General features: G+C 36.0%; 3 protein-coding genes across 4 annotated transcripts; 2 read left to right on the top strand and 1 right to left on the bottom strand.

Annotated features, from left to right (window-relative positions):
* Nucleotides 1-1,278: 1,278 nt before the first annotated feature.
* On the top strand, nt 1,279-16,180 carry LOC113495766 (forkhead box protein F1-B-like). The gene is made up of 2 exons (XM_026874685.1): nt 1,279-2,850; nt 14,342-16,180. The coding sequence occupies exons 1-2, from the start codon at nt 2,130-2,132 to the stop codon at nt 14,581-14,583; spliced, it is 963 nt and encodes a 320-aa protein (XP_026730486.1). The 5' UTR covers nt 1,279-2,129; the 3' UTR covers nt 14,584-16,180.
* LOC113495767 lies at nt 14,496-18,420 on the bottom strand. Of its 2 annotated transcripts, XR_003400755.1 has the most exons (3): nt 17,617-18,420; nt 16,894-17,187; nt 14,496-14,560 (listed from the first exon to the last, which is right to left on the bottom strand). XR_003400755.1 is itself a non-coding variant. In XM_026874686.1 (2 exons), exons 1-2 carry the CDS (start codon nt 18,253-18,255, stop codon nt 17,167-17,169), a joined length of 660 nt encoding a protein of 219 aa, XP_026730487.1. In that variant the 5' UTR covers nt 18,256-18,420; the 3' UTR covers nt 16,733-17,166. The 2 variants fall into 2 exon arrangements, 1 of the variants encoding a protein (XP_026730487.1); XM_026874686.1 differs by lacking the exon at nt 14,496-14,560 and having other exon boundaries at nt 16,733-17,187.
* A 434-nt stretch (nt 18,421-18,854) lies between these two features.
* Nucleotides 18,855-22,247, top strand: LOC113495764 (protein SERAC1). Its single transcript, XM_026874684.1, has one exon. The coding sequence runs from the start codon at nt 19,058-19,060 to the stop codon at nt 21,338-21,340; it is 2,283 nt and encodes a 760-aa protein (XP_026730485.1). The 5' UTR covers nt 18,855-19,057; the 3' UTR covers nt 21,341-22,247.
* Nucleotides 22,248-26,057: the final 3,810 nt, after the last annotated feature.

Genomic DNA, 26,057 nt, shown 5'->3' on the forward strand with positions numbered 1-26,057 from the left:
CAAGAAGACAAGTAAACATAGTTAACCACCTAGATGCATATGTTCCCGTTTAGAGGACACGGTCACTCGCAAAGACGCAATAAGTGCGACGTCCATTTGCTTATCTCAATAAAATGCTGTGTCGCATTTTATTGAGATAAGCAAATGTAACTTAGGTTACATAGTAATCAAATGAACGCTAACGTTTATTACACCGACATGTGTAACACGTCTAATAAATCGTTACATGTCGCATACACGTAATTTCACGAATTTTCGGTTTGTTATAATGGTTGGAAAATCAATTAAACTTCAGTAATAAAATGTCTAATTGCACACCAAAAATTAAGGCGAAACCGTAAAAACCTCAAAGCAAACATCACTAGATCGTAAAAGGTGATGAATGGAGGGTTCAAGATCAGGCAATGATCCGCCGCCTGCGCGCGCGCCGCTCGAGTGCGCGCGCCATGTTGTGGGCGGAGCTTACGAGCCGTCTCGACCGAGCGCATCTTCCTTTAACTCGGTGTTCCCTGGAAACACTGCGTTGGAAAGAGAAAAGTAGCTTTGAAATTCTAACACCTATCACACGCACTCCTTTGTCGCCCTGTCTGTACCTGCTGAAATATTTTTAAATTGATTGTAGGTGCCTATTTAAAACATGCTTAATTTAATTTTATAGGTTTTTAATGTATCTTGAGCGCTGGAGAAGAGCTTTTTATGTGATCGGACGAGAGCTCACATTAAGTGCACTGTAAGTACGGGAAAACAAATTTATTTTTACAAAACCAACGTCTTTATATTTGCAGTTTGTTTGAATCTCACAAAAATTATAATTACAATAGCCAATCGTAGTATTAATGTTTACTACAGTGGCAGTGATTGTTTATAGGAAAGATCAGCAACCCGCGCGGGCGCATCCGTGACGGTGGCCGACCCGTATTTATAGCACCATTCGATAATAATGATTTATTTATTTATAACGACATCATATTACGTCACTTTAGTACGTACATAATGATGTAACATCAAAAATGTAACGCTGGATGACGTAGGTGTCTTATGTGTACTCGCACACCGTACTGCGATAGGAGCACAGCTCTATATAATTCATCATAGTTGCAGGTTATACTAACAATCAAGATAGCCATACAATCAATATCACTTTTTTTAGTATTCATCTAGGTTATTAGGTACCTATATCAATTTTTTATGGTGTTCATTGCTGTTCATGTGTATGACGTGCATTCAGTCCTCTACATACAATAGGTAGCGACGTAAGTGCTACTTGTACAGCAATAACGACGTGCGCTTGGTTTAATATCCTTCATTGTCTTCCTTGCACTCGTTTCAGTGTTGTAAAGAACTGCCAAACGCCATTGATTCTTTATCGCTTGGCTACAAAAGTGAGACGTAAGGCAGTGTAATAAAGTTTATTTTCAATTGAACATCTTAGTTTACACGTGCGCGAGTAAATAAATCCGGCAAGTTTAATGCAAAACTTTTGGTTTACGCTTTATGGTAAATATTTGGTGTACGTCGTATAACTGTTTTATAGTTCTAGTAAAATGTTTGGTTTAATTGTGCTAGGTCAAGAGCGGGCGTTCGACAGGCGTCCTTGCGACGGGTAAATATTATTGTCTAAGCGGGTTTTCCGCTGTTTGGGTGTTTGTATGAGTTTGTGGATGATACAGACAGGGGATCCGCCAGTGCATTGACCTACATATTCTCATTACATATCTACACTACCTTCAACCCTTCTTAGAACTTGTTACTCGATCGCTAATTAAAAAGCGGTCTCCGTCCGTTCTACTAATACGATCATAAAAGGGTAGGTATAGAAACTTTGACTATTGTTGGCTTCCCCATTAAACTTGTTTAGCTTTCAACTTTACTAACTTATTTTTTATACGTGCTATTTCATTTTTGTAATATTGCCAGTCTGACGTGTACCGGTATAGCAGCAGGTTCTATCCCTGGTGCGCGGTGGGTAAAAGCTTTAGCGAGTTTAGCTTTGCCAATAACCTAGTGTGTAGAGGCGGGCGTGGGTGTGGTGGGGCGGCAGCGGGGCGGCGCTGGGCGGAACACAGCGGAGGTGCGGCGCGCGCGCACTGTGAGCTCGCACGCGCCCCGACGCACACGCACGTGCACGCATGAAGACCGAGGACCAGACCACCGAGGAGGCGGCGCGCCGCCCGCCCGCCACCAGGCGACAGGAGAAGCCACCCTACTCCTATATCGCCCTCATAGTTATGGCAATTCGCCACTCGCCCAACAAAAGGCTGACGCTTAGTGAGATCTATGCGTTTTTGCAACAACAGTTCCCGTTTTTCCGCAGTTCCTATCAGGGCTGGAAGAATTCCGTTCGGCATAACTTAAGCTTAAACGAATGTTTCGTGAAGTTGCCCAAGGGGCTGGGTAGGCCGGGGAAGGGTCATTATTGGACAATAGATCCGTCTTCAGAGTTTATGTTTGAGGAGGGTTCGTTCAGAAGAAGGCCGCGTGGCTTTCGGCGCAAGTGTCAGGCTTTAAAGCCTCAGTTCGGGAGCGGAAGTTACCTTTGCGGAGGAGGTGTGCCGTCACTGCCACCGTCTCAGGCGTCGGGGTACGAGTTGGCCGGTGGAAGCGGCGCGGGTGCGGGTAGCAGTGGCTCCATCGACTACGGAGCTTGTGCCTACTCGCACGCGAGTTCTGGCCAGCAGCTGGCGTACGGCGGCGAGTACTGCGCATACGGGGCCATCAACGAGCGCGAGTGGCCGCTGGCGTACGGCGGCGTGGAGCCCGGCTACCGGCCGCCGCCGGCCTCGCCGCCGCCGCACCACGAGCTGCCGGACCTCATACCCAACTACCAGTACGCCGTTGCCAACGACCATGGTGAGTCAGCGTTACAACTTTCATATCTATTCTTTTCTATATCTAACTTTTAGAGCCTTTAAACTCTGATTAAGACTAGTTTGGCTTTCCGATGCCTGACCAAAGATATTATGTAGTTTGAAAGGTTGGTATATAGCCTAACCCTTTTGAATTTGCAGTAATTATTTCCCATCCTAATTATGTTGTTCAGTTCTGAATTGTTTTATTTACAAATTAAGGATGATCATAAAGTTATTGTTTTTTAAGCACGTTTGAATTATACATCTGCATTGATGTATGCAGATCTACGGCAAACTGAATAGGGAGATAATAATTTAGAAGCACTATCAGGTTACTTAATAATTTGTATGTTTTTAGATTTAATTAATTTTAAAAGATTTAATTAAAATTCTACCAAAGGTTCCATCTTAACAAGTGACAAAGAAAATTACTGGTTTTTGTTGCGTAGACCGCGTAGCCTTCCGCGTAGCACTCATACATTGTAAGTTACGTCGAATATACCTGGTTTTCTCTCTTCCATGAATATTGAGGCTCTAATAGAAATCAAAGCTTTGATTATAGTAAAGCAGATAAGAGTATTGTAATAACAGTGTGGTTTATTGTAACATTCTAATAATTCTTTCGAATAAATAAATAAATTAAAATTATACGCAAAAATTTTCGTATACTTCATCCTAGTACATTATTAAATCTTCATTTCAAAAAATTTAATTTTCGAATTGTTATTGCTTTTAACTTACATGAACGAAAACAATATTTCTGTGTCCGTCGGATGGTTTGTGAATAATTTTGAATACTTTTTTTGACTGTGATAAAGCTTCAAGCAAGCACAAATTGATCAAAGCACAATGTATTAAAATAACGCGTATATTTAGTATATTTTTTGTTATTTGTTTTTAAAGAAGCTTCTGTTGTCCAGTCAATCGAATTATCCGACGGCTCAAATAGATTTTTACTTTATAGTTACAACCAGTCGTCATCTGTTTTTCATTATATTGTTACAGAGTTTAGCTTATAAGTTTATTTAATGGATTCTTATCCTTACCAATTAGAAATCTGATATTTATAATATTTATCTTTTTACACACAATCCTAATCAGATTCTTACAAGAAACGTTTACAAAAGAAAGGCTACGCCTTTTATAAGCCTTTATTAGCCCATAGCAGGAAAAATGCTTTGCTTAAGAGGCGCTTCAGAGTAACAGGCAAGTAAAGATTAATTCTATATCAATGCAGTTACAAATCTCAGGGTGTCCACCAGTGTAACGCTTGAATTATGGACAAAATCTTAAGAGGTGAAAAATGGTCTCCATTTTATAATGTCACTATCTGTTCTATCGGTTCCGCACACTATTGATCCCACGAGAACATATAATGGGAATTATAACTATCCTTCCAGATTATAAACAACCTGTGTACTAAATTTCGTCCAAATTTTTCTAGTGATTTTTGCTTGAAATCCTACGATGGGTGTCTTGAGAAAAATAGTAATCATCCCGAGGAGGCTGCATTTCATTAACGGATATTTCTTTACATAACCATTAAATGAAATGAAATATCGATTGACATTATCTTCAAATTCAAAATTATTTTAAATAGTTTCCACTTAAAAATAAAGCAAACACTGTAGGTATAAACTAATTGTTTTACCGTAAATAATTACTCGCCGATGCATTTATTTGGTCGTTAAGGTTCTATTACACTGTAGTTTTAAATAATTGCAGATTCAGATATAAAACAGACTGAGCTATTAATCCTGAAGAAGAAATAAATAAAAAATAAATAGCAAAAGGCATTACATCAATATTTTGGAGGCAAATGGCCAGTAATTGGTTTATAAAACGTTAGTTAAAACTCGGCCGCGGTTTCTTCGGAATGTGTTAATTATTTGGAAAGTTTGTTTCAAACTCAAGTTTGGTCACTAGCTAGATTTTTAACTTGGTTCTATACATTTACTTATTGCAAAACATTTTTACATTGTTCGTTAAAGAAAAAAACATTAAACGGTTATTAATAAGGTAAAATCATAGGTGACTAAAAAAGTCTACATTTTGTTGCTGTTCAAATACTCAATAATAACAAACTAAAGATAGTTTTTCCTCAACTAGAACACTTTTCTCACTCATTTTCCGTCACTCGGATAGCCTTAGGATTCTTGAATTGCTTCAATAAGGGATATAATTATATTATTTGAATGAAACAACAATACTCCTCCTCTGGTTCCTCTGTAAACGTTGTGAGAGAAATTTTACAAATATGGGAATGTTCCGTCTTTTAATCCACTTACCGTACGGCAGTTCAACGAATTATCACTATGATCAATGAATTCTGTTAGTTCTTATGATTACTTTCGGGAGCCGTAATTTATCTATTGCGCGAGACTTTTTCTGCGTGATTATAGAGAGATATGTTCCGAAGTCGTTTTCCACTGATCAGCGTTAAGTTTTAAGTCGTAATGAGATGGTGATATAAAACCAAAATTATGAATACATAGTACCATCCTACTGGCTACTAATATTATAAACCCGAATGTTTGTACGTAGGAAATAGAAGGTATGCATTTATGTTTGTTACTTTTTAGCGCAAAAAACTACTGAAAGGATTTAGACAAAATTTGGTACAGAGACACCATGTACCATATAACCTTTTTATGTTCCCGTGGGCTCATTTGCGATTTGTAGCAAGCGGGCTTGCGGGTAACAGCTAGTAATGGATAACCTATTTTTACTAATATTACTTGGTAGAGGAGGTTAAGTACACATCACTTGCCTCATTACGCCAAGGTCCCACACGCGTCGCAAGAATTTATCTCGCAGTAAATCAAGCTTATTTCCCTTAAAAAAAACCCACTTGAGCTGGCACCCACTGGTACCGACATCCGTAATCCTCGGCTCAACTCTCAAGTACTTTCGAGTGCTCCATAACTAATTATTCAATTTAGGCACTCACTTATCACTGATAGCAGTGGCTAATAGCGACGTGTGATTTTTTTGATATTATCATATTCAAATAGCGTGAGGAATATATTGTGTTACTCTACGAATGAATGCTGGCCTTTATCGGAAGGTTTTTTTTATTGTATCCTAATTTTGAACTTTATGTGAGTTTAGTTAAGTATGCTATTCCGATGATGTTAGAGCTAGACACTCCCGGTGATTCCGTTTTGAAATTCAAATTCCCGCTTCAAACTCGACGCGGACGTATTAGCATCGCATATATTAGATTTAAGTGTGTTGTATTTCGATCAAACCTCTTTACTGATCTGGTTTCCTAGTATCTCATCTCTATACCGGCCATCTCAGATCAATAACTGTGCCAAACGTAGCCTCTGAAGGATGGCGCTGCAAAACTCAATGCAAGTTATTGACTAAAATGCCTTCCAGCCAGATTGTTCTACCAGGGCAGCATGACCTATAGGAATTTCGCATGCATGTGCCTTAAAAATCCATTGTTCTAGCGCATACGTCAAAATAAAGGGGAACATCAACCAAAAAAAAATAAGTCAACAAGCAGATATTGCAAAAGTTTCTAAGTATCAATTCTAAGATTTATACTTAAAAATTAATGTAGCTAAAATAAATAATAAGTTTTGATTTAAATATTTATAAACTCGTTTACTTAATGTAAATAAATTATAACAAAATTAGAGCACCGAACCTCCTTAGCGTACTCGGAAAAGTGCCTTCTTATTTGATTTTACGTAACAATTTTTCTTAGAAAAAAGAATCTTTTCAATAACCATGGTCCGCATTGCCCGCAAATAGAATTTACTTAAAGTAGCTAACGTATACAAGTATTACCAATCAATTACGTCATTTAATTAATATCATAAAGCCTCGGTACATTTATAAGATTTCTATATTGTGAGTGAAAAAGTTCTGATTCTTCGAATAATTCATTGATACAACAGTTTATATTTATACAATCATCGGGATTGTTTTCGAGAACCTATTGATTTGTATCAAAACTTTTCCCTTATTAAATTATACGGTTGAAGCATTGAAAGACAGAATTTCAACGTTCTTTATAATCTGCTGAATATTGAAACTTTTAGCTTTGGGGAAAAAAATGATTGTTTAATGGAAAAGTGTTTTATGTAAAACATTTTATTTACTGTACCGTTAGAGTCAGCTAACTTCTAATTTCAAAAATATTTTCTCTAAGTATTATTTTTGAAAAGTCAGCAGTTATGGGAAAGATATGTCTAATGTTTGAATGAATGACGTTCCCTCTTACGATAACTGTTCACAAAAATAACGTCTCGGAACGAACAATGGATGCTTCGTGACGTCAGTCGAGTCCACCTTCGCTTTCATGTGACGCAGACTGCAGTATTGATCGATCAGGAAGCTAGCTCCAGACTAGATCTGTGCTCCTAGTACCATTTTAATTCTGTCGCCTGCGTATTGCACCCCCTGCGGCGCGTCACACTGAAAATTAGTTAATATCGACTGAATTTTTGCATTATAATTAGAATTCTCTTTGTTTTCAATGGAAATCCTTTTTTGAATTTTGTTTTAATTTGCATATTGCGTTTTCGCGTTCGTTTTTCAAGGAAAGTCTCTGCACGCACCGGCTGAAGTGCAATAGTGCAGGAGGTTGCATTGTGTTGAGTGTACTCCTATTACCTCTGCGCTCCTAGTACTCCGATGCCTTTGTATCCAACATCGCTCAATATTTAACAGGACGTCGAGAACGTCACCGGCAATGGAATGCATAATGTATAAAGACTGAATTTGAAACTCAGGTGTTGTTATTAAAACTATTTTACAGTTTCGATCAAAAAAGTAACCTGAGTTATTATTTTCACTTTAATATTTTTTTATTTACGGGATAAAATTAACTTATATCACCGTTCCAATATGCTAACCTAGGCCTAACTTAGAAAAGTTTATGTTTATTTGCGTTTGTAGTAACTTTCATAAAAGGTTCTTACATATATGAATTAAAATAGCATATTAGGTAATTTTACTTAAGCACGATTTTTTCAAACGTCATGAGTTACCTATAGGTAAATAAATATCTTCTTTTTGTAAGTATCAAGAATAATACTTAAGACGTGAGTAAAATAATATTACGTATGAGATGTTTCTCTTGAGCTCGGAGTCGACATTTCCTTATTGGTAAACCTGAAAAAAGGATGAAACAAACTAAGCGGAAACTCTCGAATGATTAAATACAATACTTAGGCATATGCGAGCTGAATTGCACTTTATTCTGTAGCTGCTAGAGTCGCTTTAGTATAATTATGAGCTTTCTGTACGCAATTGGGTATATTGTTGACCGTGTGACTCAATTAAACTCTTATTTTTCGCAGTTTATTAATTAAACTATGAGTGGCTGCATTTTCCAGTCCCTATTATGAAATCAACATAATTTCCAGCTATATATTTTGTAAGATTCTTGCCCAGGCTCGCCATTTAGAACCAAGAGCCAGATTGATCAGAGTAAACTTATCGACCAAACGACACACATGTCTTGTTTTCTTAAGAACTATGCAAATATAACAAATAAAAAACTTATTGTACCTTACCGATAAAAGTAGTAAGTACATAATACGAAAAGTTACATACCAATACTTCACTACGTTACAATTTTGAGCTCTGCAACAGTTCCAAACCTACGTGAGTACACAAATGTTGTATACATCGCTAAACTGCTAATATAACACCCGAAGATTAAGGCAGAATGTACATAGGCGGCCAATATATACGGAGTTCGGAGCAGGGCCGGATAATCGAGGATTTATTGCCTCCCATGTGCACATCGGACCGTTTCTGAGAATACTCCCTTACGACGGTCGTAAAAGCTGCGGTAACATGTGCAATGGCAACGTCTGCATCAGTCGCGAGGCGGCTCTGGTGCTACGTTTTAAGGTCATATAGGCCCGTATATAGGCTGAATACTTTAACGTGGAGTTTAGTAGCAAATAGAAATTGAAATGGAAAAAGGTTTTCTGTAACTGTCTTAAGTAGAAATCTAGGCCCGTATATAGTACCTAGTTAGTATCGATTTAGGACTATTATAGTTGAGATTGAAAAAGGTTTTATTTGTTTAAGTAGAGATCTGTGGTCTGAAAGTGAACAAAAAAATTATGTATCAAAACGTGAAAGTAAGAACATACAAAAAGGTTGTGTTCTATAACTACTTTACTTAATTATTCTAATGTAAAATATTCTACTTAATTCTCTGAAAACTTCTATTTATGTGCTATAGAATCGATTTCATAATTTTCTTTTTACTTTGGGCCACAAAGGATCGCATTTCTAATATTCATGTGTGAATTGCTGTCTGTCAAAAGCGTCAATGTTTCCGTTTTATTTTTCTTATCTCTTCAAATAAACTGAGGTAAGCGTCGCTTCGCGTTTGTCTTGATTGCAACTTTCATCTAATTGTGCTGTAAATTGTGTTCGTTAGGCTACCAAAATTATCAGCACTCAGCTTTGTTCTCAGGGAGCATCTGTACGAGTATGAAGTATTGATATTAAACCCAGAGCTTTTATCATACATCGGTAAATGATGTCCCCGTTTCCTCGCTACTCGTAAAGTGTAATAAGTCTTGTGTACTTAGAATGTTTTATGTTTTTGTTCTCGATAGCTGCATCACTTGCTATCTTGCCGCAGACGCATAACGCTCTACAATGCAAAAGCTACTTATTTATTTCCAAGAACTATTTGGAAAACATAAACACGATAATCAAGATTATTTTCCTTGAGATTGAAACTCTACATTTTAACCTCGCTTTCTAAGAAGTAACGAATCAGAGTTTAAAATAAAAGCGGTAATCAGTACATACGTAATTTGAGCAGACACTAGATCGTTTAATACGATTTACTTGAATACAAAACCATCATAAAAATATAAAGCTTGACTGAGTAGAGAGCGCGGTGTGATGTATTTTAGTTTACGTGAGGATAATGGCGCGCTACATGGCGTACGCCCGACTACGGCGGGGCGCACGCGCACGCTCGAGTATGATGTGTTTACATGAACGCCCGTTTGTTCGAACCGTTTGATCTTTATAAATGCAATAGGTATTTCAAAAATATCGCCGTCGGCGGAACACTAACGTTCGCTTTAATAAAAAAAAAATCGAGAATGATTTTTAAGAACGACAACCTTGATGCTTGTTTACGCCTGACTATAGGTGCTCAGTTTATGAGCATTTTTGATTTAACGTAACTGACGTGTGTTTGGAAATTGTATTTCAGTTTGTTCAGTACAGTACGCAGAACGCCCTATCGGCAACACTGGCCCAAGGTATGACTAAGCCTGAGTTACAGAGAAGTCGAGGTGTTTTTAATTTACGACTGGCCTGAGATGTGTGTACGATTAATTTTGATAGCCAGCGACTGCAATCACCTTTAAACTGTAGGTATTCAACGGCAAGTCAGCTGTGACTCAGTTTGAATCGGATGTTGCGGTCTTTTGTCTTACATTGTAAGTGAGAAACAGTGATCGTTAGGAAAGTGATAGGTAAATAAACTATAATAATATTCATAGTGCATATATTATCATTATTCACCTATCTGCTTAATACTTAAATATTCGCTGCCACATATTTAATTGTTTTTTATTCACTCTACTACCGAAAACTGAAAAGTAGACTGTAGGTAACTAAACGTGATTACGGTCGGAAACCCCAAAGGGTAAAAACTTAAACCTTCAGCTCTACTGATCTCATCGAACTGTTTTAACTAGGTAGTTGTAAATCTCAAAGCTGATTATTTCTGTTACCGGTTTACCAACAAAAAACATTAATATCGAGGTTTTGCAAAGTCATAAATTTCTTGGAGGGCTGATTGGTGATCCACAAAGCTTTCCTTATATTCATTCTTTTATTCCACCACTTTAAAATCTCTCCTTTTTCAGTTCAAGTAATTGCTAATGTTTGACCCTTAGGATAGTAATAAAGCGAAAACCGTTAACACGTTACAATTAAACGCCATAACTAACTACGGTAATACTCCGTTTCAAAAAAAAAATACAATTCATTAGAATAACTTACCACCTTCAAAATGTCAGATACCGTGAACCTGCCACCTTTATTTGAAATCGAAATACAGACCAAGCAACATCCCTTTTCCGGCGATAGATAATACATTAACATGTTTTAAATAACATCTTTGGTATTGTTCTATTTTGTGCTCGATATAAATAGCTCGAGTAATTGACACACATCGATTCATTTCACTCGCTGTGTGCGGTCGAAGAAATCGATCCCTTCCCTTCATCTCTACGGGCGATATGCCACACAATGTGGGATTTGGTGGTGAATTGAAAGAAAGTAAATGTAATTTAATGGTTACGGACATGTAGAAAAGTGGTACGATTGCAGCGACATTTTGCATGTCACATCCAGCGAGAATGTATAATTAGATATTACTAGCTGTTGTATGGTGGTTATATATATATATGGCTTTGTTTTTATGAAGATTTAATCATTGTAAAGAACTCATGCCAAATATAAAATTTTGTCGAAATTCATACGAGCTTTGCAGCCCTTGTTAACCTAATACGGGGGTTTCAGATGCCGCTCTCTGAGCTATAACAGCGGTAGCATATAACGCTCACAAAACGAAGCTTAATATTGTTAAGAGAATTTCCAAAATCAATTCAGTAGATCTAATTTCTCACGCTTACCTTACATAGTGTAACATTTTACTACATAAAATAACCAGGTCGACCTTAAACTTTGCTGTCTAACTGTCTTCCATCTATATTAATAAAAAACATGTAAAATCTATGAAAATACCTACTAATTGGACATCTACATAAAGATTATGAAGAATCCTAATTAAGTCTTAACTACGAAGATTATCTAACAAAAAACCTTTTTCTCAAGAAGTAACAATATATTCTAATTGGTCATTACTTTTCAGGAAGACCGTAGCATATTAACGATATCATTCAGATTGAATTTGAAGCTAAAAAACAATCCACAGCTTCACCGACTCTTCAAATTCAATTCCATCTTAGCAACTAACACTTTAAGAGTAATCTATCCAATATATCAGGACACAACCAAACACTAATCACACTAAAACTTACCTATAAATTACAAATAACTATATTTATCGATCACAGCGGTATCGATGGGTGGTCGTAGCCTACGCAAACAAACAAGACTCGTTTTACAACAAACAGAACGTTACCAAAAAGGTTGAAACTTTTCGACGTCCCTTCCAAAGGGCAAAAAATTAACCCTGTTACGTTGCAATGCCGAGTATGAACCCTTTTTGGATAAAAAACTTGTATATTTTTTTCGAGACCAGATATCCGATGTCAAACGGAACGACTTTTTATTTTCTTGCACATACACATTCGCATGGTGATAAAAGTAGTGATAAAAAATGTACAGGCAGCAAGGTTATATCAATGGCACAAAAATATAATGTTCAATGGAAAGAAAAATTTCATGTTGCTTCGTTTTATTGGAGCAATGAAACAGTTTCAGTGTATGTAATTTAATTTTTGTAATTCGTGAGCTTAATCGCGCACTAAATTCATAGGTAACATACTAATAAATAACAAGACAAACAAACATTTATAATCTCTATTTTAAAACAATATTTTCCTTGATTTAGGGTGGATCGATGGCGCAATACCAGAATATGTTTCAGCGTTTGTGACTTGAAAGATTTCGGTCTCATCGACGATTATTTTCATTCAGGTATAAGTTTAAAGTTCCTACAATCTCATCGCGAATTGTTACTTACTGTGTTCAAAATAATCCGATATATTTAAATAGTTACTGTAATTACCTTTTTCCAAATAAACATGACTGGTGTTTGCGTACCTCCTTATTAAACCTCACTATGTCAATTCTCTTGCTCGAATATCTTTACTAGGAATCTTGAGCCTACTATTGTATAAAGGGTAAGGCCATTATGAAACCGGATTATTTTGCTCCAAATTTCTGGAATATTGCGTCTTCGTGAATCCTTAATGCCAAACTCACGAAATTTAATCCATCTTCAAACTAATCAATGTTTCAGATATCACACATATACATACATTTTCGGCGTCGTAAATGAATGTAATTAGGGAAACGTGCCCGACTAATGTAAAACAAATTATCCAGTTTTTATTGCTGCAATGATATAAAAATATTTTGATTACCATCGTAAATTTCCGGCATTCAGGATTCACATAATTCGCTGGCGAAGATTTTACATTTTGTAAATTGTTTTTAATATGCAATTGCTGTGCGACTTATGCGAATTCTTTTTCATCAGCTCCAGGAACAGTACTTTATCTGTTGTTAACTGTTCGTACCTGTGTGCGCTACTTAAATTCGAATAAATCTATAGTTAAACTGTTAAAGTAGTGTAATTTGGTAACGGGCGCGGCGAGTGCGCCGAGAGGCGGGCGCGCTCTGCGCCGGCGCACGTCTCTCGTCGCCTGCCAACTTGAGAGCAATTTATCCCATCGGCAAGGCCCTCTTCTTGGCGTGATCTATGGCTTTAAAAAGCGATGACAAGTACCCGAACGTTGCTTATGAAACGACTGTGAAGTACTTACAGACATATTTATTTTCACTACAAAAATTAAATGTAAGTTTGGCTTTCCTAGAAATCAAATCATTTAGAAGAATAAATTTATCAGGGCCGTGACTGTGGAGCATGGATAATCCTTCGCTGTCTCACTCCACAAAATAATATGATGTATGTCGTAATCGTATGATTTAACTCCGGCATTTATATTCAGCTTCCATTTACTTCTCGGAATCAATCGAATTATATAGATCTGTATAAAATACAAACGAGTATAGCATAGTTATATAAAAATTCTTGGAAAATGTTAACTTGGAGCAAGTTTTTATTCCTAAAACCGCCCAACTGGGAGCCGTTGCTAGGTTTGTTTAAATTATGGCGATTAGGTACCAGAGGCGTGCATGTGGCCGACAACAGACGAGCAACAGGCGAGGCGCGATCGATGGGAACTTGTGTAGTGTGCAATTATAGCCTAACATCCACATATTTTATGTGAACATGCTGCTGTGTGTGAGGTTTTACGCCGTCTTCACATTTATTATATCAACGCGTTGTCAGCGGTGCACTGGTTATTTTTTCTGTAGAGTTTGTGGTTTCGGAAAACTGTGGAGTCATCTCGTCAATATTCTTATTACAAATTGCTTTGTTGTAATACATTCGTGGTTTAACACCGTGCTAGTGTAATTTGTGTTGATTTGTAGACACGGATCGTATAATTATGTAAACTAGGTATATGTTTTCTTGCTATTTCTGTAACGTAGTACTCAATTTTACAATGGAAACTCGGAAAATATAACCTCCGATATTTTAGGCTAACTGTAGGTACAAATGGAATCTTTAGGCTCACCTCGTACATGTCTTTAATTATACCGATTATAACTTCCTGAAACGAAACTCTTCATAATTTCTTATAAATTAGCAAATTTATTAATCTCTTTAAACGCTAAGCGTGACATAAAATTAGTCTAAATATTTAACGTTGTTCATGTTACAGGCACGACGCCAATGTTCGCGGGGATGCGCGGCGTCCACGGCCAAATGTTGTCTGGGGGTTCCTCGATCAGCGGCCTGGGGAGCTTCGGGCTGCCGTCGCCGCTGCCGGCACTGCCTCCAGACCGCAAGGTCTACTCGACCCCGCCGCCGACGCCGCTGCCCACGCTGCCCTCCTCCGCCTCAGTCCCCACGCCGGGCCCACCGCCATCGTCCTCTTCGACTGTGCATACATACTACCAATAAACAATAGAATAACGGTATTCATCAACTCCTGAAAACAGCTGACAAGTTGTGTTTTGACAAGCGTTGCTCACGGAAAAAACCGTATTCAAGAGCAACGACAGAAAAATGTCGGTTTTAAGCTTTTCTTTGTCAATAACTTCTAAAATTAAGAGTTATTGGTACATTTAAGTAACCTTATCATCGTTTATGCTTATCAAAACGTTACTTGTCGTCAAGCCCTGGTTGAGTTGATTAATATCGGTATTTTATTCCTTTTGTACTGCAACGTGTACGACGCAGCAGACAGGCTATAGACTCTTCGAAGCAAGAGGCGTTAAGAGACCTTACAATGTGATGTTATATTATTTGCTGTCAGATTAGGGAAGCTTCAGTAAACTGCTTAAACTTAACGTAAGTCCGGACTCCAAACTAGAAAGTTCTAATGTTACAATACTTCACGAGTTATTCGCGGCTTATAACAACTTGCAGTTAAATATAATTCAGAATATTCAACTTTACAAACGTATGCTGGCGCCAGCAGCCGACACAGATGATCAATGTCATTCCAATCGTAATAAATAGCGTTGATTTCCAACTCACGCTATGTTTGCACGAAAATCGAAGCCAATTTTCAACCACGCGCTAAGTATTAATAATAAAATGTAGAAAGCTGATATGCTATTGTTTTTTTGCATATTTTATGCAGTTTTAGCATATTTTCTAAGTATATAAAGTTGGATTGGTGTTATTCGCTTATCACACTAATATCCTCTAAGATCATTTTGACTTCTAGGCAAAATGTTTTACACAATAAGTGGTAGGTATTACCCGTGCTTCTCGCGAAAGCTGTAGTCATTTCTATGATAAGAATTCACTGATTTATTTGATTACAAACTAAGCTGTTTATCGTATTAATTAAATTTGTATTTGTCGCTTGATCGGTGCCAAAATAAAAAGTGAATTGACGGACTGATGTCCCAAAGATATATTAGTAGTAACCGTAATCGTTAGTGTATTAGTGATCGTTTCATTTAGACAAATACGTAATTAGTGTAAAATTTAGTTTAAGTTAGATATAACTGTACTCTAGACGAATATATAATTAACTTACTCATTGTAGACCATATGTATTTATTTTTATATTTTAAATACCAAACTCTTCAGTGTACAAAATGAATGCTGCACGCATTTTTTCATTTATTGCTAAAAGTACGCGCATCTTTTAGTAATCTAATAGATATCAGGGAATCTGTAATGGTATAGTATCTAATCACATCGGTTTCCGTAGCTATGACAGGATTCAAGAAATAAATCGCTAACAGTTTTCCCGTCTTGTTATTGAAAGGGACGCCATCTGACGCAGTGCGTTGCGTCTTAAAAGTTGATCGAATCAAATCATCATACCTTCTAGAATTATTCGCTTCGCTGCTCTTTGATATAAAATGTAAATTATATACTTAGGAGTAAGTATAGACTGCTTTGTAAGTAGGTACAATTATATTGATTATTCTGTTCAAATATTTTTTTTTGTATCTAACATAAATTTCACTACAGGGCCCCGATACAGCTATTTTACAATGGCCGATGAATTAATGGCAATTGAATTAAATTTGAAATTATTCTTATTCTCTTAAGCATTTTGCCAATACAATAATTGGAACTTAATTACCTTGAGTTTAGCGTCCCACACTGAATTTCCAATTATTGTGTAGAAAAATGCTTAAGATAAAACGAAAATTGTCATTTTAAGCCAAATTTCATTCATTCATCGGCCATTTTAAAAAGCAGAATTGGGGCCCAGGCCAACCGCGCCATAGTAATTTTGAACCAAAGATAAAGTACTTATAGTAGATATTATAAACAACAGTACATGTATGAGTCATTAGTAAATTGCTAGAATAAATTATATTGTAAACGTCACCAAAGTATTATGTTAATATTTTCATTTTCATATTGTTTTTTTTTACGTGTCTTCACGCAGACGTATTCTATTTTCTAGTTGTAAGTTGTTTCTTATTAAATAAACTCTTTATATAATTTAGTTTGTCATTTCACATACTAATTAAACTTCTGTCTCTAACTTCACTTAGCGTTTCCTTTTTTATCAATCTTAATAATGAGTAGAAAGTCAAATTCACATTGGTATTGAAAGTTAACCAAACTTAAAAACTATTGAAACAATCAAATCATCTACATATATACCTCTATATTATAACATAAATCTTGCAAAAAGGTATAGTTTTGTGAGATTCCGTAAACACAATTGTCGGTTAGTAAAATTGTCCAAACATCGTCTGCTAATCAGCCGGGCGTGAGAGTTGTGCAACGTACCTTGTGTAGCTATTATTATTCCCGAAGCTGAAAGTATAATCCCGGGCGCATTTAGCTTATCTCGCGTTGTACAGTGGCACCCGTTGACAGCTCTCGACAACAGTTTTAACTCGATAAGTGGCCATTCTGTACTGACGTAGGTATCGTAAATAATATCCAAAAAACTATGCAGCCGGGAAGCGATGAGAGCTCGCTCTAGACGTGCTTTTTTTCAATGGAATTTCAAGTATTTTACGTGTTCTTAAATAAACCAGAACTTGGTATGTTTAATGTTTATACTCGAACCCGTTGAACCTGTGACAAACGAGAAAGAGTTACTTGTTTTGTTATAGGTGATTAGTTTTTTGTTTAGCTTAATTCTGCAATAATAAACCACTCCATATTTAGAGGTTGGATAATTCTTTGTACTAATAGTATTCTCTCTATTTCTTCCATCATAAGGACGTGTTTGCACTTATGCGGAGCTAGACAGAACCGGGAGGAGAAGTTCGTGCATTAGCCAAAACTAATTCTTAGAGTTAGTGACTCCGCTAACGATGTATCAATAGAAACGCATTCTAAACTCTTAGAAACAGTTAGATAGTGCTTAGGCATCTATTAGCTCTAATTATTGACACAGATGTAGCTGTAAAAGGTGTTTAATAAATGTATGAAAAACAAATTACAAAACAACACAAAATCAAAACAATACAATTAATATCTTATTTTGTGGTTACTGCACACCGGTACATGACATCCTCCAATCATTTTAGTCTTGCGATTTTCCCTTTGTGATCGTCTGAACTGTAGCGTGCCTAAGGTGAAGGTGCGACAAGCCGCCAGGCCTCTGTTACGCGGAACGTGACAGAATTTACAGTGACAAGTTTCCTCACACTTATCAGATTGTTCGCACTCGGCGGTGGAACATTTGTCAGCATGTCTGGTGCTGTGCCCCGACTTATTGCTGTAAACCCGGACTCCGTACAGATCCACACCCTTGTTGTAGCATCTTATTGGGGTAGGAGTCAGTTCTAAACTCGATGACGTCTGCACGCCGTGAACTCGGCTGATTGACAGGTCCTCACAGCTGATGCTGCGGTGGATCGATAATATCCTACTCAAGGGACTCTTCAGCAGCTTCATTTCTTTATCCAACTCATTTGTGTTCGTGGAATCATGACGAAAATTCTTGTAGTTACGAATCAACTGTGTCTGGATGGCGTTTGACTTCATGTGAGCTCGGACGAAGCAACCAACCTCTTTGTTGCATTTTGGGCTGTGCTGGTACTCGTAACAATCATTTTCTGAGTCCGATTCTATGATTGTATCTTCTTGACCACTTTTCATTACATCGTAGTATAGCTTTTTGGATAATGCGTGCATTGTACTTGAGAGCGGTGATATTGTTAAGTAGACAGTAATAGAAAAGGTAACTTGAATAAGAAATTAAAATTGGATAAAAATATTTGATAACAATATAATGTAATTTAAATTGATGTGACATTATGAGACCATTATGTGTAACTTTGAATGATATCCATAGATCAGATGGGACTCTATATCCGGAATGTAAGTGTTTTTACCATTGAGGTTTTAATTAAAACTTGTACCGAACAGCGGACAATATTGCGTGATATTAAGTAAGTTGTAAAAGTAGTGCCTATCTACCTAGCTAGAAAACGGCGTCACATAAACATGTATTATTTTTGGATAGACCCTTTTTGGATAGAACTCGAAAAGAAAAGTAATATAAGCGCCATCTGTCGAGATAAAATGAAGTTAAAACCATCATAAACGTATGAACGAACCATGAGACATGTTAGTTTATTTAAGACGCCCCAGATGGCGCACTGGGGTCGTCTACAATTACTTTGTAATAAGTTAAACAGAATATTCGATGTATAGGCCTTAAAATAACAAATTTTGAAATACAATATCTTAAAAATCTAAATTATTTAAAAACTTATTCGATTTGATTTATGCTATTACAAAATTGCCTGGTAACATTTTACTAATAAGTCAACAATCCCGAGTGTACCGACTGTCACGTCTGTCACTCAGAGAGCTACTTTCACTATGACGTTAATTTTGTTTATTTTTTGCAGCTGAACGATTAACCCCTAAGAACTAAGCCCCTTAACAATGAGCCAAAGATAATCTATTAAATTAAGTCTACATCACCACCATGAGCATCCATGAAAAGTTGAAAAGCCTCGTGAAGTATTTAAAATTCGCTACAATTGCCAGCAGTAGTGCTTTCTTTGTTTATTACCAAATTGGACAATCCTGTAAATCAATAGAGAAAATTGTAAATCCTAAAGTATTCGACAGAGAGAAGAAGCATGTAGCCGAATATATCTATGTGGATGATCCATCTTACAACAGAAACTTCCAGGTTGAATATGATAAGGCTGCTCGGCAATCAGTCGGTCTAGCCCGCATTTGGAAGAGCTTAAAGCATTCTTTAGCATGGAGACTCTTGTGGTTATGTCGACACGGAAATAAAGATCAGCGGAATATAGCACTAGAACAGCTAGCTGCATTCAAAAACAACAAGATATGGGATTGCTGTAAGCTTGCTCAAGCTATAGATAAAAATACAGCAGTGTTACTCGCCCGGACGCGAGGCGCAGACTTGCGATATTTTCTCCCGCCGCCTATCCACGTCCGACGAGCGGCTTTATCTTCTGAACTTGTCTCCTTTAAACTTAGAGATCTCATCATGGCTGTTCAGAATGTTAATCCTCATAGTTGTATTCAACATTTTCTCTCCAAGTATTTTTCTAATGTTCAGGAAGCAGCTATGGAAGCAGACAGTGTTCCATCCAAACCTGATAGTGTGAGTGAGAGAGACCTTTGTATACTGTGCCTGGATGCTCTTTATCATCACATTAGTCTTTTCAATACAAAGACATATGAAGATGACCACTCCATAGTTAAATTAATTAATATTGGTGCTTTACCTATATTAGCCGAAGCAATGCTCAGAAACCGTGATGACCCAGATTTTGATTTGGCCGCACTCAAGGTTCTGACTGTTATGAGTGTACATTGTAATTTACTCACAGACTTCTTCCAGAATGGGCTCATTAGGGAGCTTTCAAGACTTGTAAGATCAAAAGATATTCGCTTGTCAAGTTCAGCTGCAGTATGTCTTGCAAATTTGTCAGGAGAATACTGTTACAGACCTGGTTTATATCTACTACATCCACTATATAGAACTACTTCACCTACTACCTGTGACACATTATTGGTACATGGACTACGAGGTGGTGTGTTTGTCACATGGAGGCAACGAGACAAGAAATGTGCTGAGCCTATAGGACTGATAGAAGTAACTGTATCAGATATTGATATTGAAACCGCATGTGAACCACAATTTGATCCATCATGTGTCCAAGAAAAAACGGGAACAGAGTACCTTGATCCGGAAGTCCAACAAGTAATGGAAGATTACATAGAAATAGAGAATGAAGCATTGCTATCAGATTTAGAGGTTGTTCTTCATGACCTTCCTATTGAAGCATTGAGAGAACCAACATCTACTAATACTTTTACAGCTAATCAGAAGCGTATTGCACTCATCCAAGAAGAAGAAGACAAATGTAACTACACTTTGTGCTGGCCAAAAGACTGGTTACCAAAAGATATAAGTAATTTAAGAATACTTGGTGTGAATTATTGGAGCTCACTTTCAGAATGGCTTGAAAGATGTCCACTGCAAACAGCTGACATTGCCACTAGAGCTTCAGATATGGTGCCGGCTCTCATTGATGCACGTGTTGGAGGCAAGGAGACTCCAGTCGTTTGGTTAGCACATTCTATGGGCGGGCTCATTGTTAAGCAAGTGCTTGTTGAAGCCTCTCAGAGTGACCAACAACCATTTAAAAAAATAGCTGAAAATACTAAGGCTGTGTTATTCTTTAGCACACCTCATAAAGGCAGTTCTATGGCCACCATGCCACGAGCTGCCGCTGCAGTCCTATGGCCCTCTAACGACGTGAGGCAGCTACAGGAAAACTCGCCAACTTTATTAAATTTACACAAAGCATTCATACAGTTTGCGGATGCTTATGCATGGGAAACAATAAGTTTTGTGGAAACCATGCCAACATTAGTGACTGCGTTTAAAGTTCCTGTTCATTTTGTTGAAACATTTTCAGCAGACTTAGGTCGTGGAGAATTTTATCAATTACCTTTAGATCATTTATCAATATGCAAGCCAGGAACCAGACAATCAATTCTGTATACAACCGTTTTAGATGTCTTGCAAAGAAATTCTTTAAAACAAGTACAATTGCCATACTCTAATTCATTTGTTCACTGGTTTATTGAGTTTCTATGGTCATTTTTAAGAAGCAAAGCAAAGAAAGTTATGGATACTATAGATGAAAATCAAACGAATGAAGGTTTACGTTGGACTGAAAGAATATTGTTGAATACATTCACAGATGACTTCACTGATTGAATTATTTGTAGATGCAATGTTTTATTTATTGTAACTTAAGAACCGTTCCTAATTATTAGTAGATTTTATGTATAGATTTGTTTGGAGTTCTGTTTACTTTTACAATTGTTATTTAAAATTTTCTAAGACCATGTTATATTGAATTGTCAATGTCTTTTTTAGTGTATGAGGATCAGTGAATTACTTTGTAACTTCTTTATCATAAAAGCTGTTTTACTGGGTGAGACTATCAACTAGGGTTCCTATTGTAGGCTGTCAGTATTCAATGCATAACAAGCATAGTTAATTAAAAGCATGTTTGGCAATCTTATTGTGTTGTTCTCCAATAACTAATACTGTAACAGAAAGCGAACATGTAAGTAACAAAAAAAGTGTACATAATTATAAGTAGTTGTTTTTATTCACCTTTTGTCAGGTGGATTTTGTAAAATTATTAAAAAAATATCGTTTTGAATTTGATGCCAAAATGCAATATTTAAATAAAAGTATTATCTTTTAATCCTTTTTGTGTCTTTTGAGGTTTCTTTGGTATGCCCTGTATAAGCTGTACATAATATAACTTACTGACTGATCACTAAGTATTATAAACTTCAGTAGTCCAGCACACAAAAATAACAAATGTGACTAAGTGAAGGTTACCTATTCTACTTCTCACTTTAATTTCATACCAAGGTATTTAAGCTGCTTAGCCCAATATTAGGGCAACAAAAAAATCCTTGGTTCAGTATGATTAATCAAAAACGTTTGATATTCTTCAGATATAATTACAAATTAGTTTTTAGATTGGTATGGTAATTGTAGTAATGCTTGAAAGCAGTAAAATTTGTATACAGCTACTGCTGGAAAAATAATTCATCCATGCCGCATTTATTTTTATCCTCGAAATTTTGTTATAGCGCCATCTATACCGTTCTTTTTGAACCACTAAAATGAACGCTCTAAGAAATGATTTCTGAGTTGCCAGCTTGTAGTTTTAATCTGCCCATGTTATAACTTACCCATTCGGCCTACTTATACACTGACGATGTGATCATAGTACGTCGGCCAATTTTATTAAGGAGTGATGATTTATGCGCGTCTAGCCAAGAATGAAAGGCGACTCATTCTGATACTAGCAACTCATTTTAAGAATAATATTTTCGGTGCAAACATATTTATACATACAGGTTTCCAGCCAAATATATCAACCTAGGGATATTTTGAGATTTATGTTATAATAAAATTTTGAAGTTACCATTATGATTATTAAATCGGTGCATTTCACAGTTCGATAAACGCTTTAATTTACCTTAGGTACACCTTAGCACTCTGTTGATTGCTACATTCAGTCACTGGCGCCTGCAAGTTAAGGACATGTTTATTTCGACTATTTTTTTTTAATCTTGATCATTTTTAGATTTACTATGTTAAACGAGGCTCCTGGCACGTGTTTTCTTACTAATGAAGTTATAAAATTCATCATTACTTTAATTTCCTTTTAATTTAAAGTACTCATATCGTTGCAGAGATTTTTTGTGGGCAACTCTGTACGTTTTGAATAAACTGATGACATCTGTATATAAGTTTTTGTACAAATAATAATTATTAACTATTTAAAGCATTTATGATTCTATAAGATATTATGAATAAATTACCTGGAAAACAATATGCTCATGTCTGTTGCGAATCATTACACAAAAGTACTTTACTGCTTGAAACGAAACGTTACTGTCGAGTACATCCACCCACTCCCTTTTCGCGCCGTGGGATGGGGTTGAGATTTTTTTTATTCTATAAATCCCCCTACCCATTCCATTTTTCGAGGTCATCAATATGGAAGCCTATGCCAATGCCATCTGTGACAGAAGTTGAAACTAATATTAGTGTATGAACGTCACAACAGATAGAGCTACTGTCGCCATTTTAGAAGTTTGAAAAGTTTTAGCGTGTTACGTGCGCAGTTCGTTTTTATTACGACGAGATAACAATTTTGGAATTAAATTTCTTGTAAGGGTATTGTAAATGCTTAATTGTAAAAAAATAAGTATACTTGTTGTTTTAACTATGCTCTATTTATTTGTGGTTTGATTTTTGAAATTAGGTGCAGTTATACTTATAACCTCGATTTGCTTAAATATAGGGATATGTATAGGGCTAGGTACCTACAGTAATGTTTAGATCTATCTATTTCGTTTTTCTGAGTACTTACCTATCACACATACGATTTTTGATAGTTACGCATTATTTTTAGGAAATTGGTAGGTATTTAGTGTGTTTACTAATAAGTCGGTACTAAAATACATACCTACAAAAAATCATATCTTATAGTAAAGTAGCATAATAATCTTTTGATTATAATTATGAGCAACTTTTAAAGTGGTCACAAAATTAATTTAACCTACTAGATGAATTATAAGTGTGATTTCATTATCAGTATGATACAGTTAGATAAAACGGCGCGTACCTAGTAACTATCAGATAAGAATATTAACCGAGATTATTATTACACGCACTGGGCATCTGCTACACAGTAAAAAAAATAAACAAGTCTAGGACAAAAGTTTTGTCTAGTTTTCTGGTTAGAATTTAAAAAGGCTTGGGTTACCTAGTGATATAAGAGTTGTTATATAAATTGAGATGTTAGATATAAATAAATAAACGTGGGAATCCAAACCAAGGTTGGCAACATTTGTCTAAGGGCGTCGAGTCTGTGCGTGTGTACCTTACGTATAAAAAGCGAAACATAAGTACCTATTTCAAGTGTCAAATTTATTGTAAATTGGCCCTTATTGTGTAGCAGATTGAATCTATAATGGTTTGTATCAATAAACAGGAACTTGCTTCTAATAATAGAGTACCCTTGATAACATTTAAATTATACAGAATTTTTAAATTATAATTCCTGTAGGTACTTACCCCACTTAATTAAAGTACTTGTAATTAATTTAAATACTTATAGTTAGGAGTAAGTACAGTACCAACTCATAGTTCAAAAACTCTTTAAGTAGATGAATATCTTGTTAAATAGTAGATAAAAATATAACAACAAAATTTAAGATAAATTAAAAATACATTTTTGTGTCCATTTCCTTGTTTTCTGTACCTACCCATTTTTAATTACCTACGTGATAATATTGAAAAGAAGCGTGCGTAGAGATATAACCATATAACCTCCTGAAACGTCTACCACACAACACAAGAATGAAATAAAGTCTGTATAACGAGTTTGAAAAAGAACATACTTTTTATTTCTATAAGCCGTTCTTTACCGTGGTACATCTTCTTACATCAAATAAGCAAGCGAAAAACTATTTTGCAAACCGACTGCAACACAAAAAGGGCACCTAGTCAGTTCTTACAGCGTTCAAATTCCCCATTGACAGGATATCTCGACAAAATATAAATTATTTCGACGATGAAAGGTTGAGGAGGACCAATTTAATTACTGGTAACTTAATATCGTTTTACTAAAAATAGATTTTCTCTTAATTTTAATTTCACTAAGCTCTCGCTACATTGTAAAGTTTATCTTTTCTAAGTCATCCAGCGAAATTAGTTTTTGTAATTTTGTGTATTTAATATCCACTCGATTTAATGATTATTCATCTGATAGGCATCCTACAATACATTTTTTTACAAGACAATGTCGTTCGTTAACTTTCGTTAGTGTTCAATGTCTGCGATAGATATTTTTGTACTTGTAATAATTAAATAATTATTTTGCGATTTTTGTATCTATGAGGCAAAATATGTCACTCGTATTGTCGCTAGTCAGTAAGTTACGCGGCTTCTTAGAATTTTTATCGAACCACGGCGCGAATGCGGTCAGGCCTCAGTAGAATGTATCTTAGCTTCATATTTTTGTGGAAGGAATGCGAATATAATTCTAGGATCTTACAAACTGATTATTTTATCTCATCGTCCACAAAATCGAAACGCGTCGTTCAATTTTTAAGAGAATTAATACTCGACCAGGGGCGGCTTCCTTCATTGTTCCATTTTAATTTGGAAAGGGGCAAATACACAGCAGAAAGAAATATATAGGCTGTTACTTATTATTCATTTATGTTAGGTAGTGACAAAAAACTTTAAGAATAAAATATTTTGAGGTAATCTAATAGAGCCAAGTTTTATTAACGTTCATTTAAGGAATATTTAATTTAAATAAATTTTGGAGCTACTAATAATAAGTATTTTCAGAGAAGGATATTTCAAATAAAAGTACTTTATCAAATTATTTTTGGAGAAACTAAGAACCGAAAGCCTAAAAATCAGAATGTGAAATGTGAAAGATTTAGGACAATATTTTTAATAGATCTGCCGAGGTCCGAGGTAAATCTTAGACTTACTCAGCTCGACTACCTACTACCTAGACACAAGCTCACGCCAAAGTAATCTAAGTTAAAAACTTATTAGCAGGCGACGAGAAACGTTACTAGCCCGAGGCTCGCTAAGTTTTTACGATCAAACTTTGATCCCTTTCATACCTCTCTCAAACTTTATCTAAACACATGCAAAGTTTTTTAATTACCGACGATGAACGTTTAGCTCGTGCGGCTTTGGATAAATGGCCTTTAGACTATTCGCTTGCTACGTTTTTAATCAAGTCCGCTTATTTTTTCCTCATATTATTTCTGCGCTTCTTATTTTAAAAATTACCTATTTTATGAAATGTGAAACTGAATTGACAAATAATCTATACCTCATCATCATTATAGCCTTAAACACCTATGACAGA

Source organism: Trichoplusia ni, chromosome 7, assembly GCF_003590095.1.
Source record: "Trichoplusia ni isolate ovarian cell line Hi5 chromosome 7, tn1, whole genome shotgun sequence".
Lineage (NCBI taxonomy): Eukaryota > Metazoa > Arthropoda > Insecta > Lepidoptera > Noctuidae > Trichoplusia > Trichoplusia ni.